The sequence below is a fragment of the Solea senegalensis genome, linkage group LG9 (genome assembly GCF_019176455.1).
Source record: "Solea senegalensis isolate Sse05_10M linkage group LG9, IFAPA_SoseM_1, whole genome shotgun sequence".
NCBI lineage: Eukaryota > Metazoa > Chordata > Actinopteri > Pleuronectiformes > Soleidae > Solea > Solea senegalensis.
The window spans coordinates 14,486,254-14,501,520 of record NC_058029.1 but is presented as its reverse complement, the minus strand read 5'-3'; the positions used below and the strand labels follow the sequence as shown (position 1 = coordinate 14,501,520).

The following is a 15,267-nucleotide window of genomic DNA, read 5'->3' as shown; positions in this document are numbered from 1 at the left end:
GTAATTTCAATGTCACTCATATATATATTCTGACATAATACATGTCAAAGGTCTACCCAAATGTCATTACTGACTTGGATATACTTTGACACAGGATAAAGTAACAAAGAAGTAGGAATATCAAACATGGTGCTGTCCTCTTTCACTGACATTATTTGACGGACACTTACTTGATGGCCTCACACATGTCCAGACCCATTTTCACACAGTTCTTCGCATGGTTTGGTAAGGACTCTGGCAGGCCGGACACACAGTAGTAACAGTCGCCAAGGATTTTGATCCGCATACATTCATTCTCCTGCATATGCAAAAAGATGCTCTCTTAATTATTAACAAAAATGTTCTGTATATATACTGGATGACTTAAGTTCAGTACTTCAGACCAGTGGCAGCTGTTAGAGCTATTCTAACAAAAGTATTTTACCTAGAGCAACATTAAGTAAAGAGACAAGCTGCATCAGTGACAGATATTAAAAGCTCAAACATCGTGTCTACCAAATTCACTGCTGGTAGAAAAAACTATATAAATACTGCAAACATCTCAACGTGAAGTTAGATCATACTTGATTGACTAGGTGATTTAACACACATTCATGCAAGTAGAATATGAACTATTATTTACTATTCAATGAGGAAGCACTCTATACACGTTTCGTGACAAAAAAATTAAATGTTTACCTTCGCAATTTGATCAAATTTGCCAAACAGCTCATTCAGCATGTGCACAAGCTCTCCAGGTGAACAGTCAGTGGCCAGACGTGTGAAACCTACTATATCAGCATATAGTATACTAGAGAGGGAAACATATGTTATGATTAATATACTTAAGGTATATTAGTTTTCCATGAAGAAATTAAGCTTCAACAACCATAGCTGTACTACATTTTCTAAATATGAATGTGAAGCTTGTGTCAGGACTCTCTGGTTACATAAATCCATTTAGTCCATTAATAATACATGCCTGACATTAGTGTGTCTCTGGACATAGAGGTTGTGAAAATTGTTTGTGTTCTCCATCTGGCCAAAGTTTGGGCCCTTCAGTCTCTGGATGATCTCAGCTTTCATCACACGGGCGATGTGAGCTGGCAACAGCGACAACAGGAGGCGCTCCTGAATGCAAACGACACAAAGAGAAAAGCAGGTAAAGGAAGTCAAGAAAACATTAACTCATGATACATAGCTTTTTTCAATCAACTAACACAAGTGTTAAAAGGCTTCAAGTAGCTCAACCTACGAGTAATCTGGTTCAAATTGTTTTCTGTCAGAGACAAATTGGCTCAGTGTACCAAAGGTTCACTCATGACAACATTTAAATGTGACTAATAGAAATGAAAATGATAAAATCAAGAGAAACGCTTTGATATCAGAACTTTTTGATATTTGATTAAATTCAGTCCTAATAAAATGACTAAAGGAAGGGCTCTGACAGCTATTACAATTATATCTCCAGCCTTAATCAAAATTTGAAGGGTAAAGATCAGTTACTGAAACAATCAGTGCTCATTACTTTATGGTCACCCCAGAAATCACACTCAGTCATTTTTTTCCAGTGGTAGCTGATCATAACTAACAATTAAGGTTTTAGGTTCAGGAAAACTACAAAATTGGAGAAACAGTTAATCCAGCAAACACCACCTCAAATTCAACTTGTTGTGTGCACCATTCATCAACTTTGTTGCTACAGCTCTATGTGAAGCAGAGGTCCACAGTGGCCGCTAACTCTGCCAGGGCCTGAGTTTCTGAGGACCCGTCTGACCACTCAAACTGAAAATGTATGCAGTCACTGTTCTTCTGGGGAACACTGGATAAAAGCAAGCTGCTAACAGCATATAGTGCACTGAGTGCACAAGAGAAATGTCTCTGCAACTGTTACTACCATCTGTCGCAGGCAAGAGCAGCCCTCCAGGACTACTGGAAAACCCAATGCATTTCCAGCTTCACTCATAGTAGTGGTAACAACACAGGCTGGAATCACCACAGGGATAACAAGGTCCACCAGAAGCCTGGGATTTCACAATACAACTAGATTCCCCCACTTTTGACCAAGCCAGTGACTGCATAACAGCAGTAAAATGTTTGCGCTATCTGAAGTTCTTGATATTAAAGCTTATTTCTGTGTCAGCCTCTCAGTTTCCCACAAGACACCAGGTGGATTTTCAGGAGCAGCACCAAATTCACCTGCATTACAATTATACCACAAAAGCACAGCAATGAATATTTGTTGGAAAGGATATTTAAACACTATCAGAATTCTAATTCAGTAATTTCAAAATTCAATAATTTCAGAAGGATTAAGTAAATGAGGAAGCCAAGAAATATGGACATGTCATGATCACTTACAAGGTATATGAAAGAAAAACTCACAATGGTCACAGAAATAACTTGAATCTGAAAATAGTAATAATAAATAAAAATTCTATGAAATTTAACCAACGATAGTCAGACATTGCTTTTCAACCATGCAACCATGAATTATTTAAAAAAATAAACTCATGAAACTGTATATGGTTTATATGCTTTATAAGATACTATAAGGTATTTTACAGTAGGGATATGATACTTAAACTTGGACTTGATTGAAATTATTCTTTGTTATGGTTCTGTTTTATGATATATTGTTGTTTTCATCAGTGTAATCAACCGTATATTCACCAACTACTACAAACAAACCACTCAATGCCTGTGTGACTTCCACTGGTTCACTATTTGTTAAGCTTAATGACCACTTTACCTGTTGTCTCTTTTCAAACTCCAGTTTAATTGGCGACTTGATGCAGTTGCAGGTGTCCTGATAAGTCTGTTTTAGTGCCAGCTCCATCAGATGCTTGTGGTATGCACCTGCCATGTTGCCACACATGAAAATGATGATATTGGCCAAAATCTGTTTAAGAACAGAGGGAAGACAAAGCTAATAATAGATAAATATCAGAGAACATGCATTTATTTGAGCATGAAAAGGAAAAAAAACAAACATGTGAAAGGATATACAGTACATTCAGAATTGTACATAACAGGAATTAATAGGAAATATTTTGTGGCTACTGCAATTAAAATATTAACTGAAGTAGCCACAAGATTAAAGATGGCGTGTACCATTTTTGACTTATATTTTCTTCAATTTCAGAGATGTGCCATTAGATATTAAACCTACATATAGTCTGCAACTCCCCAGAAAGGTTTAAAGGGCCAATATTTTTTCAACATGCATTGACAGCTGACCAGCTGACCAGACGAAAATGGATTCCATGTGTCAAACCTCTAACACCTGATTCTTATTTACGTTGAAGACACAATCAGTATTTTCCCTTATAGTATTCACTTTGGTTTCTGCAATGTATTTATAATATAATTAAACGAAAATAAAATAAACCACAAACAAACACCAACCTAATTAATCAGTGGAACTCCTAAAAAGGCAAAATATTAGCAACATCAAATTTCACAAAGACAATTCCATATGGGTACTAGGTAACTGGCACCCATTCAGAAAAAGAATTATTAATGAATTCCATCTTTTTGTAAATCAGTTATTAAAAGGAAAAAACATCCATCTGCTGATGACCTCAAAAAATACAGTAGCAGGATAAGTAAAGAGAATAAGATGTGTGTGACCCCGACACTGCCCCTGCTCAGGTGTTTATTGCCTAAAAACGGTATTTTGTATTCCTCATATCAGCTTAACTGTGGCTTTATCAGATTTCCCTCTTCCCTGCTGATAGAAAAAATGAGACAAAAACTAAACAACAAATAAACATGGTGGCTAATTATGTATGTGCCTTCACCTCTTGCTCTCTAATGAGCTCAGGTCCCCTGCACTAAACGGGCCTGTCTGTTCCCTAATGAATGTGATTACAGCAAACACCATATCCCAATACAGCTACCATTTGGCCATGGCATGGCTTCTTAAGTAGTGAAGCTGCCGTTAATCATAGTCACACTTGTAAAAGGATCACTATAAATCGCTTATAATCAAACAATAAATATTAATTGATGAACTATCGGAATATTCCCTGGCCGGTTGTGTTAGACCTTTGTCATATAAACCTGCATCTAGTTAAGTAAAGAATATCCATCACTAATGTTTGAAATTTGAAACTCAATTGTATTGCTTCTGCATTTGTGAATCTGCCACACTTTTACAGTCAATATCCCCTTATCAACAACACAAAAAAACTGTTGTGTTAAATAAGATACACAATGGTCTTCACGACCCAGAGAGAAAACTGAAACATCCAATATGTATTTTTAGACTGGAATTAAATATGACGTGTTTAACCACTGGCCCACAGCTCAACCAGGTGGGCTTATGGCACTGAGCACAATATTTTGCAGTTTAACTATTATTAATCTTTCTTCTACTACCATTGAGAAACCATCTAATTAATCTGTGATACCACGCCAAATAAAGCCATGAACAAGTACACACATGTGTGTAGCTGTGCTTATGAGGGCCTCCCACACATGATCTGCACATAAATGATAATCATATACAGTTGCAAACTTTATTTTGCTTGAGATAAAGACCTGACACCTCTGCATGTCCTGCATTGAATAACAAAACACTGCCTATTCATTAGCACTGTAATAATAAATTCATGAAGAGAAGTGTCATGATTGATATTCAGATGCACATGCTGTTCCAAAGAAGTGAGTACACAGGGCAATATACCTGTAATGCCTTCATATTTGACAAGAGCAAACATCTGAGCTCAAGCTGACATGATTTATATTCACATCGATTCTTCAGTATTTGGATTAAATGTCTATCAAACTTGTAATTGAATTTATTGTCTCTCTTCACTGATCATTTAGAAGACGACAGTTATTTTACAAATGAAATGTCTGACTTAGTATTGACTTTTGTTAGTTTTGTCTTTCAATGTCAAAGTCTTATGAAACATTTTGGACTTTGAACTCAGTGTTTTGAACACTATTCTGTAGCACAGTATCAGATACTGAATGACTAAATGAGCAAGCATAACCAGATGGAAAGGATTCTGTGTGGTGCTACTTTGCAAAAGGATTTCCAATAGCCCATTCACCGTATCATCATTTTAAAATGACACCTTGTACCATCTGCAGTCAGATCAGGGAGTAAAAAGTTGACTTGAATGAAAAATTGAAAAGGAAGTTTTTTCTTCTTCTTTTATAAAAGGCTAATTAAATTATATTACATTGAACCTGTGCTGCACTATTAGCTGGCATCTGTTATACAAGACATGGACAGCAATCCAGCTCATCTCAAAGGTCAGCTGTGTGAATCAGCTTACGTAACTCAGGGATACACAATTACAGATAACAGCAGCTTCAGGTGAGATGGCCTCTAAATGCTTTGGGCCATTGTGGTGAATTCTGGGATTATTTAAATGGCAGATCTATAGCCTCAGTGCAGGCAATTATGTTTTTTATTATACTACCAAGGGCAGAGGCATATATCTAAGATCAGTGTATTGACAGCAACATCGAGCAGATATGCTTACACTATGCCTTCAACAGAAATGAGCAAAAGTGAGCATCAATAACTACGAATTATAGGGCCATATCAAACATTTTAAATTTACACCACAAAGATAAGGAAAACACGTGGTCTCAAATTGCTTTGTGCAGTTTCAAATAAAAAGAAGAAAAAAGAAGAAAAAATGTATAAATAATTTAGGAGGATCGAGCATACATAACAGTACAATAGAACATGTGATATACCGTAAGTCTTAAGATGTTATTTCAGACATAGCTCAAATAAAGTGAGTGCTACGATGTATCATTAATGATTTAGCACTCAACAATTAATAAAGAACACAAGCTGTTTTCAGTCTGAGAGGGGAGACTGTGATTTAAGGACACTTTGAATTTGTGCAGCTAATCATGGCACCAAGACCAATGTTCAACACACATCCATTAAAAAGGCAGTGCATGTGAAATAAGCATTAAATAAAACATTTATCTTTAAAGTGTATTTAAATCGCATTAAGCCGAGATGACGACACTAACGCTTCCAGTGTGGGAAAAATAATGCAAGGAGGGGTAGGATTTATCATTTCTGTTATATGCTCTTAAATCTGGACCCAACACGGGGTTTTACCTCTTTAATAAACAAGTTGGTTCATTCAGATTCCAATGGGAAAGTGCTGTCAAGTTTAATGGACTTGACAAAGTTGCGATATCAGCAGGATTCCTGCTCTTGCAACATCCCCTGAATAGTGTTTTATGTATGGTTAGAACAATGAACAAGGTAGAAGGCATTTAATGGTTACAATGTACAAACTTATTTAAAAACACACTAATATCTGATATAGATCTAAATTTCGGGAAATTAAAGTAACTTAGACTCTTACTTAAGACTCTTACTGCAAACATTCCTATGGTGAGTATCTAGTAAATGTATGTACACTCATGTACTGTATATACGTATACAGTGGCTAGAAACCCTTTGGACTTTCTAGTACTCATTAATTAATTTGCCATAAAATTATCTTTTATCTTTTTATATTCGTTTTTCATCTCAGTCAGAAGGATTTAACCTAAAGTGCTTGAGCTAACAAGAGACACTTAACAGAAACAATTCATTGAGCGTTTAACATCACTGAACAAATTAATTAAACATCCACCATGGTGATGGAAACAGTGAAAATCATTTACTCATGCAATTATAGCTTACCCAGAGGTACTTCTATACAGGAAGTCTAAAGACGTGAGAGTGTGTCAATGTCAAAAAAACAAATTAACTATTTGCCAGCATACTGGACCTAAAAAATCAAGCATTACCTTGGTTCATTCTCCACAGAAAGACGGAGAGGTCTGCTGTTTAGTAATTGCCCTCTAGCACAAAAGCCTCCCTGTCACCTAACCTCCCTGCTCCTATCTGAGGAGGGACAAAGCCTCTGCTCGTCCAAACACTAAGGACTGGACTGATGCTGGCATGTTGCCAGAGAAAGACGTGGGGTGAAATGGTTGAAATGAATGTGCTTTCTCAGTTACAAATATTAAAAAGGCAGACAGAAACACACATTCATTGGGGTCTGGCATTGAGAAAACATGTTTCAATCTAACTTTTCTTCTACCGCTTTATCCTCCACAAGGGTTTTGGGGAGCTGAGGCCAATACCAGCTAACATAGGGCAAAGGGCGGGGGTATACACTGAGTGTCCAAATAACATAATTACATACAATACTGATGCAATTTAATAGATTTTATACTACATGTACACTTTTTGTCTAAACATTTTGCCATCAGAGCTGTGCCAACAGGCAAACTAACTTGATGCACAAAAGGAGCTGGCAGATAGTGACTGTGAATAGCATATAGCCCCAGGTTGCCCTGCTGCCAGTATGCCCATGCATCAGTGACACAAAAGTAAAAGAAGAGAAAATAGGCAATAAAGTTAACTGAGGCATTAAAAACTAAATGAAATACAGATGCAAAAATCACTATGAGAATTAGGATAAAGCAATATAATTGTACCTCAGATAATGAATGTATTATGCACATTCATTTTGTAAGACAATATGGCTTCATTAAGTAGGTGTACATAAAATTCTATTAGTTGGAATTAGGTTTAGATTTCCATTTTAGATTACTGTTATTTTTTGTGAATAAAAGTAGGATTATGGGTATACCCGTTTATTTTCAATTCCTTTTGACACAAATTTGTAGCTGAGGAATGCAGACGGCAAATGGCATCAGACAAGATAAAGATATGTAAAGAAGAACAGGAAGTACAGGAAGAGGAAGGCATGGTAAACTAGCAGTTATTACTGTCATTATGTCTTTTTGTATGCTAGCAATGCCCTTTTGGCCTTTACTTTGGCTCTAAAATATTAAATTGCTTCCTGGTCTTTCTTTTTGTGATTATCAGGTAGGCATGGCTTTTGTGTCATGCTTGCTGAATAAATGTCATTTCTTTCATACATTAGCTAGAATTAGCCCTGGGATTATAGGTGTATAAATAAGGCCAAATTAATTTTAGCCTGCATTATACCAATAATTAGTTTCCTGATATTGTTATTTCTGAGGCTTTCTCTGCATATGCCAACTGCCTGAGCAGTTGAAACAGCATAAGTGCAGGAAAATAGGTGACCTTTTGATAAAGTAGGGGTGAAAAAAACACACATTAGAATTTATATCACTCATCTGCTATGCTAAATTAGTTTAGTTTAAAGGTCAGGTTTGTTTGTTTGCTAAGAATATATATACTGCACAGGTAAAATGAAGAGAAATGCATCATTTTGTGAGCAGGAAGATGGAATGTGCCAGAAAGACAGTGGAACAGGAAAGACAGTTCTCTGGGCTATATTTGATGTAGTTTATAATAATATGCCACTGTGTCAGTCATGTGGAAAAATAATTAAACAATATTAACAGGTTAATTATTAATAGTCACCTACTTGTGAACTATGTGATATTCACATAACGAATCATTATAATCAAGCATAATTAAAGAATGAGCCTCTTGTTTGCTAGTGATTGCATGAATGTTCCTGGGATATACAGTTATTACCTGGCTCACCTGGGAAATCAGTGCATTTGCGTTTGTCCATGAAATTTACATCCAGTGGATACAGTTTGTTGCTAAGGACGTTTCTTTCTACTTGTGTTACAGCGCTGTTATGTGCACTTGAAACGTAGTGGTCCCCAAGGAGTAGCAACATCGCTGTGGCTGCTCTGTTCACTGCCCGAGTCATGACTGTAGTGGAGATGCATGACAGTATATGCAGCTCAGAAGCTGCTTAATTATGTGGTTTCCCTGTAGTTTGACGTCTTCGTCTGCTAATTGTATCAGCATCTGGGCTGATGTACGCACTCTGCTAAAACTTAATTACACCGCATATGAGGTCCAGAGAAATCCCGTGCCAATGAAATGAATCAGTCAGTTAATTCAGAATTTTTTAACCCCGGTAAAGAACTATATTTGGTAACTTCTACAGACATCTCAAACCATGTTACCCTGCTTTTACCACAATATCTTAGAAAGCCAAGGATTTCACCCAGCCAATCAGCAGAAATCCAGCTACATCACAAAAACTTCAGTGCAGTTCCAGATGGCAAAACGGTACAGCTATACGGCTCCTGCATTCAGGTGTGTTGGAGCAGGGAAACATCTAAAACATGCAAGGCAGGGGTCCCCCGAGAACCAGGATTGCAAAACATTGTTGTAAAATAATGTTCATTTCACACATCTCCACACTGTTCCCTGCTTCTTTTTAGACTTAGGATTGATGGTAGGATAGGACGGTTCCTGCTGAGAAGAATTTTATTCAGCGTCACTACGAATTGTACTGTGAATGTCTCACGTTTGGGTTAACTGTATGTTACGTTCTTGCACGTACAATAAGATACAATGCCAGCATTTCCACCGAATGACCTTACCTGCCACACTACTGGCTCCATGTGATCAGCTGTCACATACAGGCAGACACTCAACACAATGGTATGTGAGGCCGAGGTCAGGACACTGGCAATGATGGCATCCCGCATGGAGAACGGCAGCATAGTGTAAACCACAAACACAATGAAGAGGAAGAATGACACCTGTGGAGGGAAGGAGAGATAAATGAACCAGAAATTAAAGACTATACAATAATTAGTCAGTGCCAACAGACCTGTTGGCAAACAATGCTTTCTGATGTGAAGTTTATTTATGTACCGCTCCATTACTCGTATTAATAAAGAACAGAAGGTTTACCATCGAGAGACTCGGACAGGAGAAAAAAAGAAAAATGATGAATGAACATACTTTAATGTGCCAAATATAAATGTTACATTAATACATACAAATATTTTCCAGTTGACCAACTACAGCATTCTTAGCATCATCAGTTTACTTCAGGTCCCCTGACTGCTGGAAAAAATAGGGACAATCAACACTCACACTTCAAACCTGACACCTCTAATGCCGCACGTGGATTGCTTCCCTTTTTACCCAAGCTCCACAGCATCAGCGCACACACACACACTAAACACACTACACACACACACACACACACATATTTAATATGCCTTCTGCTGCAGGGTTAAAGCAGCTCATCTGCTGCTGTACATGCACAGAATGAGACCAGTGTTCTCACAGGCAGTAGCCAGGTGCCAGTTAACCTTTGCAGGGCCAGTAAGAAATGGGGCTTTGGGTGTAAAGGGCAGTGTGATGGAAAGAGGAAAGGACAGAAAGCAACTGAAAAGCAGAAAACAGTACCTCCTCTGTTGAAGCTGAAGTGACTCTGATACACCGTTTCTTCTCCTAAATGCAACTCCTGCTTTACTATAGATTAATTACCCTTAACATGATTATCTACTGAAGGTTTATAATTTCTTCAAATTACTGAACAGCAGCTAAACAACAAAAGCTCGACTCTCATGACACATTTTTAGGTCAAATTCTTATCATAAAGGTATGTTAATTGTTTTTTTAATGTTTTTGTTTAATAATTGTTTTGTTTAATAAAAAAAAAAATTGTTTTGTTTAATAAAAATATCAATATCAAAAAATGAAACAAATTCTTGTGCATTTACTAAACTAAACACTGATAAAGATGTGGTATCAGTGAAAGTCACATATATACTTTGGGTCATGAATGGTTATTCTTCATCTGTTGAAACCAATTTTTAATTAAAACTTTGAAAGGATCATTTTTTTCAAACAAGAGATAATTATTCTGCTTACTGTTGCTGTTCTATGCTTTAGTGAAACTATTAGGAAGCAGAGAGGAACTGCTGCTCTTCTTGGAATAGAATTGCAATAAATGCACATCAGTACAGTGGAGAAAAGGAGAAACTTAAAACTGATGAATGTCTTTTTTGTATGAAGCACATCCTTAGTAACAAGCTAACATGTCTACAACTTGTTGCTTACAATTCGTAACACTGAATGTGTTTCATTTTCATCTGAATCATGTTCTTGAAATGTTTATGTTCCTTTTCGTCCAAGGTTAAGGTTATATTAGACATTCAGTAGGAACATTTTCCGTATGTTTTTCCCTCAAATAGACTACAAGGCCACCAAAATATGAACCATTAAATGGCATTTAGCTGTGAATGAGTTTCTTCCAGCCATCTCATATACTTGACACTTAGTTGAATGAAGAACTTTGTATTAATTACATTATTGGACTCATGTGTACAGAGCATTTTGTCAGTGTACAAGCAGATGGTTCTGCTTGTGGCTTTAAACCAAGAATATATGTAAAAAGCCCTTTCCCTGAAGTGAATCACAGTCCCAGTACATCAGTGTAGTGTTTTTTTCTAATTGTCACAGGGAACTACAGCACCAACAAACATACACATCCGTGCTTATATTCCTATAAAGAGAATAATCATAAAAAAGTGGAGCAGGAACGTTAAAAGTTAATTCCCAAGGCCATTCTACAAGATTAACACTGTGTTTCTTCCGAACAAAAAGCTTATTAGATCATGTTTTATAAAAAAAAAAAGCATGCCAGTTTATGCCAAATAATATACTTCAGGAATACTCTGCTTCAAGCCAAGAAACGTTATGGCTCGAAGACAGACCACATAAACATTCCTTTACTGAATGCCTTCTGAGATGGAGGGAGGGCTGAAGTTCTCGATGTTAGATGGCATGAATGTGTGTGATGTTGATACATTAAAAACAGATACATAAATGAAAGGTATTCATCAAACAGGGGTTTGAAAAACATGCACACTACAGCACGCATCAAACAGCTGTTTGTACTCTGCATGTGGCCTTTGGCTCGGACCCACATTAGAGGCAGGCGCACACTAAATTAAAACATGGCTGCCAGCAGGGACATGAGTAAAAAGTGATTTTAGCCACTCAACAAAAGCATAACCTAAATATAGTCTACTACCCGTCTCATTTCTGCAGGATCTTGACAAAGAAGTGCACAACACAGACGGCAGTATTTAGGACACTGATGTATCAGTAGCTCATACAACAAAACAATAAAAAAACAGGGGGTTATGGTTCTGAAAGTAATTGTATATAAAGAAGACCTGCAATTAATTAAGCAGAAAATTAATTTATTTTTATGGAATGAAAAACAAAACTGCGGATTCTTAAGTGTATTGACTTGATGGTCTTAGTATTGGGCTATTGGTCTTCAGCCATTTAGCTCTCTACACCACTGTCTAACACCGCTTTAATTGGACCAAGTCTCATTTTGTTCTCTCAATGTTATGGTCCAATAATGCTGGAAACAAGATTTAGGATCCAAATGCTTTGCAAGGCAGAGCAGATGAGTTTTTGAGGCAGCCTGAAAAGAACACAGACATTGCAGCAATACAGTTTTCGTGAAACAACATTAACATCTAGCAAAATAGCAGGGTGAGTCACTGCTTTATAGTTTGATGCAAATGATAAAACTTAAAAATACAGCTGTGGAGTGGATCTGACGGTGGTGTGAGATTGAGCTGTCATGATGGTGGCAAGCTGGGTGCAGTAACCTCAATTCAAGATCAAAGAAGCAGCTCCTAAATGTACCGTGTTACCAAAAAAACCCCACCATTGTAAAGTTTCAGGATTCAAATAGAGGATCTGCTGAGAAATTTAGCAAAAGAGCATCTTTCTCTTCTCTGGCTGATTTATTCACTATGCCATAAGTATTAGCTTACTTCCTAATACAACAGAGAGCTGCTAATTGCTGCCAGATATAGTCTAGAAAGGCACCATTATTTGCTTACAGTCTAGAAAGTCTTTCTCAAAATGAACGTCTGAAATTCAATGCTGCTAACCTAATAATGAAGAACTATATCAAGGATAATGGAGAGGCTGCAGGGGGGTGACACCTGCTGAGTGAGCCAGAATTACTCAATACATGATGCAGTAATAAACCAGTAAGAATCTTTTCTTCATGGTGGATAATGCAAGCACATGAGGACCCTCTACAATTAAATGGAGAAGGCTTTTGTGGTATCATGGTACAATCAACTCTGCTTCTGTTCCATGACTTAATTCCTTGAAAATGACACCAAGGAGGCTTTATGAAACAAATTATAAAGATAGAGTACCAGATTACATCAGGCCATCAATCCAGTCTATGGCAGATATTAGTTTACAGGCTAGATTTACAGTAGAGTGCTGTGTCCTTTTGTGAGCCTTTACTGTATGTGTCAGGCTGCTACTTTCCCATAAAAGATTCCATTTCAATTACAGGTATTACTTAATTTTAGAAAAGAAATACTGGTTAACCAATTCATTGTAAAGATGCAAAGCTGAAGCTGCAGAACCTTTAGTGATTTTTGTGGTTATTTTTCCTGCCTATTTGGTTGTCATTCATTTGAAAACAGGCTATTATTTCCACATTTCTTTATATTTGAAAACTATGCACGACAGCTTTGAGATTAATAAGTGCTTGATTTGTTTCTCTAATCCCATAGGGTTTAGAGAAACAAAGAAATATGATTATGGTTGTCATTGATCATATTTCTAGACTCAAGACTTTGACCTAATTTTACTCTACTCCTCCACACACATGTAGCCTCTCACTTTCATTCTCTTCCTGTCTTGGTCCTTTACTACCCATTTTCCCCTTCAGGAGTTCCAATCCTATGCGTGTCATCTACCCCTCTTTACCTTCCAGGGCTGGAAGGCCTTTACTGTCACCAGTGCCAATAACCCCACCTTTGCTTTAAAGGTTAATGAGACTGGCTGAATACTTACAAAAGGCGCATGTGTGTCTTTGTGTGCATGTGTGTGACAGAAAGGGAGTGTAATCGAGACAGAAAAAAAAGGGGGGGGGGTGGGGTTTGAGGCAGAATCCAGACATCTCTCAGAGAGGACTGGACCACACAGATAAGCCCTTCTCTCCACCGTCAGCAAAGAGAGAAGGCTTTGTGGGGAGAGGATAAGCATCCGATTGATTCCAGGTTTGAAAATTGAAAGTGTAATGTATACAAACTAAAGTCACAGTGGTGATGAAGAGAAAAACACTGCTGAGGGAAAATCTGAAGCCTTTGTAAGATTTCTTTTACCTGACAGCATGCGGTGTGTACTGTGCCATATGTAGTTCACTCAGGGTCTCTATGAGGATGTCAACACAGTATACTGTAATTAATTGGACAGCTCACCGTGTCCCTATGTGCAGAAACTCCTTCATGCCACTGAAGAAAAGACATTAAGGTCAAGAAAAGGATATTTAATTATTTGATGAAGCTTTAGGTTACAGCCAAGTGGCAATTCATTGTATTATCATAAACATTGTGTTTTAACTGCCATTTTGAAGCCCAGAGTTTTCCAGTAACATGTTCGGTTTTTGAAACCAGAAGATTAAGTTTGAACTGTGGAGTGAATCTTGCTGCATGTGCATACACCATCATTTTCAACACAGCCATGCCCTAAACTATACTCTTTACGCTTTATCACCTATTTTGCTCCAAATGGAACCATACTTTACAAAAATGGCGTGAAGTGTTGAAGACTTGAAGCTAACCACAAATTCTGCAAGAAAAGTTGTAAACTTAGTAAGAAGTAAGGTCATTTTCTCATAGACTTGCTTACATGATTTCATTGATTAATATATTTTTGTCATGTATAATGAAGATGCCCAGCCCAAATAAGATCATTATTGAGACATAGTCCAACAAACCAGTGTAGAACATGAATCATGAACGACAGTAAACAAATACACCTTCCAACCATTTTTTCCAACTTATATATATCTTAAAGTTAAACATCTATTTATTCAGAATTTCTGGAATTTTAAAGGCATTTCATCATTAATCATAAGGACAAAATCAGAAAAAAGTGCTACTCACTAACTTCACTACTTCACCTAATTCACACAACCTGTTTTCATGAACATTTTTAAATCTGCTAAGTTTGAGGGCAAGGGAAGGAATCTAGTATTAACTGTGCAACCAAATACAGCACACAGGAGACACACACATGCAGCTTTTTAGCCTGCAACTCCTCGCAACACAAAGTGCTTGCAGCCAATATCAAACGATAACATGGGTTCACTTACAGAGTGCAAATTCAGTAGCACTTTTGGAATGGAGCATGAATGTTTTGTGGCAATAGTATCAAAAGGTAAAAGTGAGGCAAATACATTTTTTTAATGATATTATGGTATCATTAAGTACTACATTAAGTATTGGCAAGTACTCAAATTTATTTATCTATCATACTTGTGCCGAGTCACAAAAGTGGTATCGGTGCATCCCTCATGAACACTTAAAAACCAGCATGCAGCTCTATTCTGAAAGGAATTTGCCATTTTACACTCTTCGTATCCTTAGATCCCTCAAGCATGAGGGTTGGTCTTAACATACTTGAGGTTTATTTGTTAGTTAAATCCTAAA

At 37.1% G+C, this 15,267-nt stretch overlaps 1 protein-coding gene across 3 annotated transcripts in view; it reads right to left on the bottom strand.

Annotated features, from left to right (window-relative positions):
- Nucleotides 1-15,267, bottom strand: part of adcy2a (adenylate cyclase 2a) — a 44,916-nt gene that overhangs the window by 17,085 nt on the left and 12,564 nt on the right. For all 3 annotated transcript variants that reach the window (XM_044034513.1, XM_044034510.1, XM_044034512.1), the window contains 5 exons: nucleotides 9,364-9,525; nucleotides 2,732-2,881; nucleotides 962-1,110; nucleotides 679-790; nucleotides 171-298 (listed from right to left, as the gene is read on the bottom strand). In XM_044034513.1, coding sequence (XP_043890448.1) covers nucleotides 171-298; nucleotides 679-790; nucleotides 962-1,110; nucleotides 2,732-2,881; nucleotides 9,364-9,525 — 701 coding nt within the window. The remainder of the gene's footprint in view (nucleotides 1-170; nucleotides 299-678; nucleotides 791-961; nucleotides 1,111-2,731; nucleotides 2,882-9,363; nucleotides 9,526-15,267) is intronic.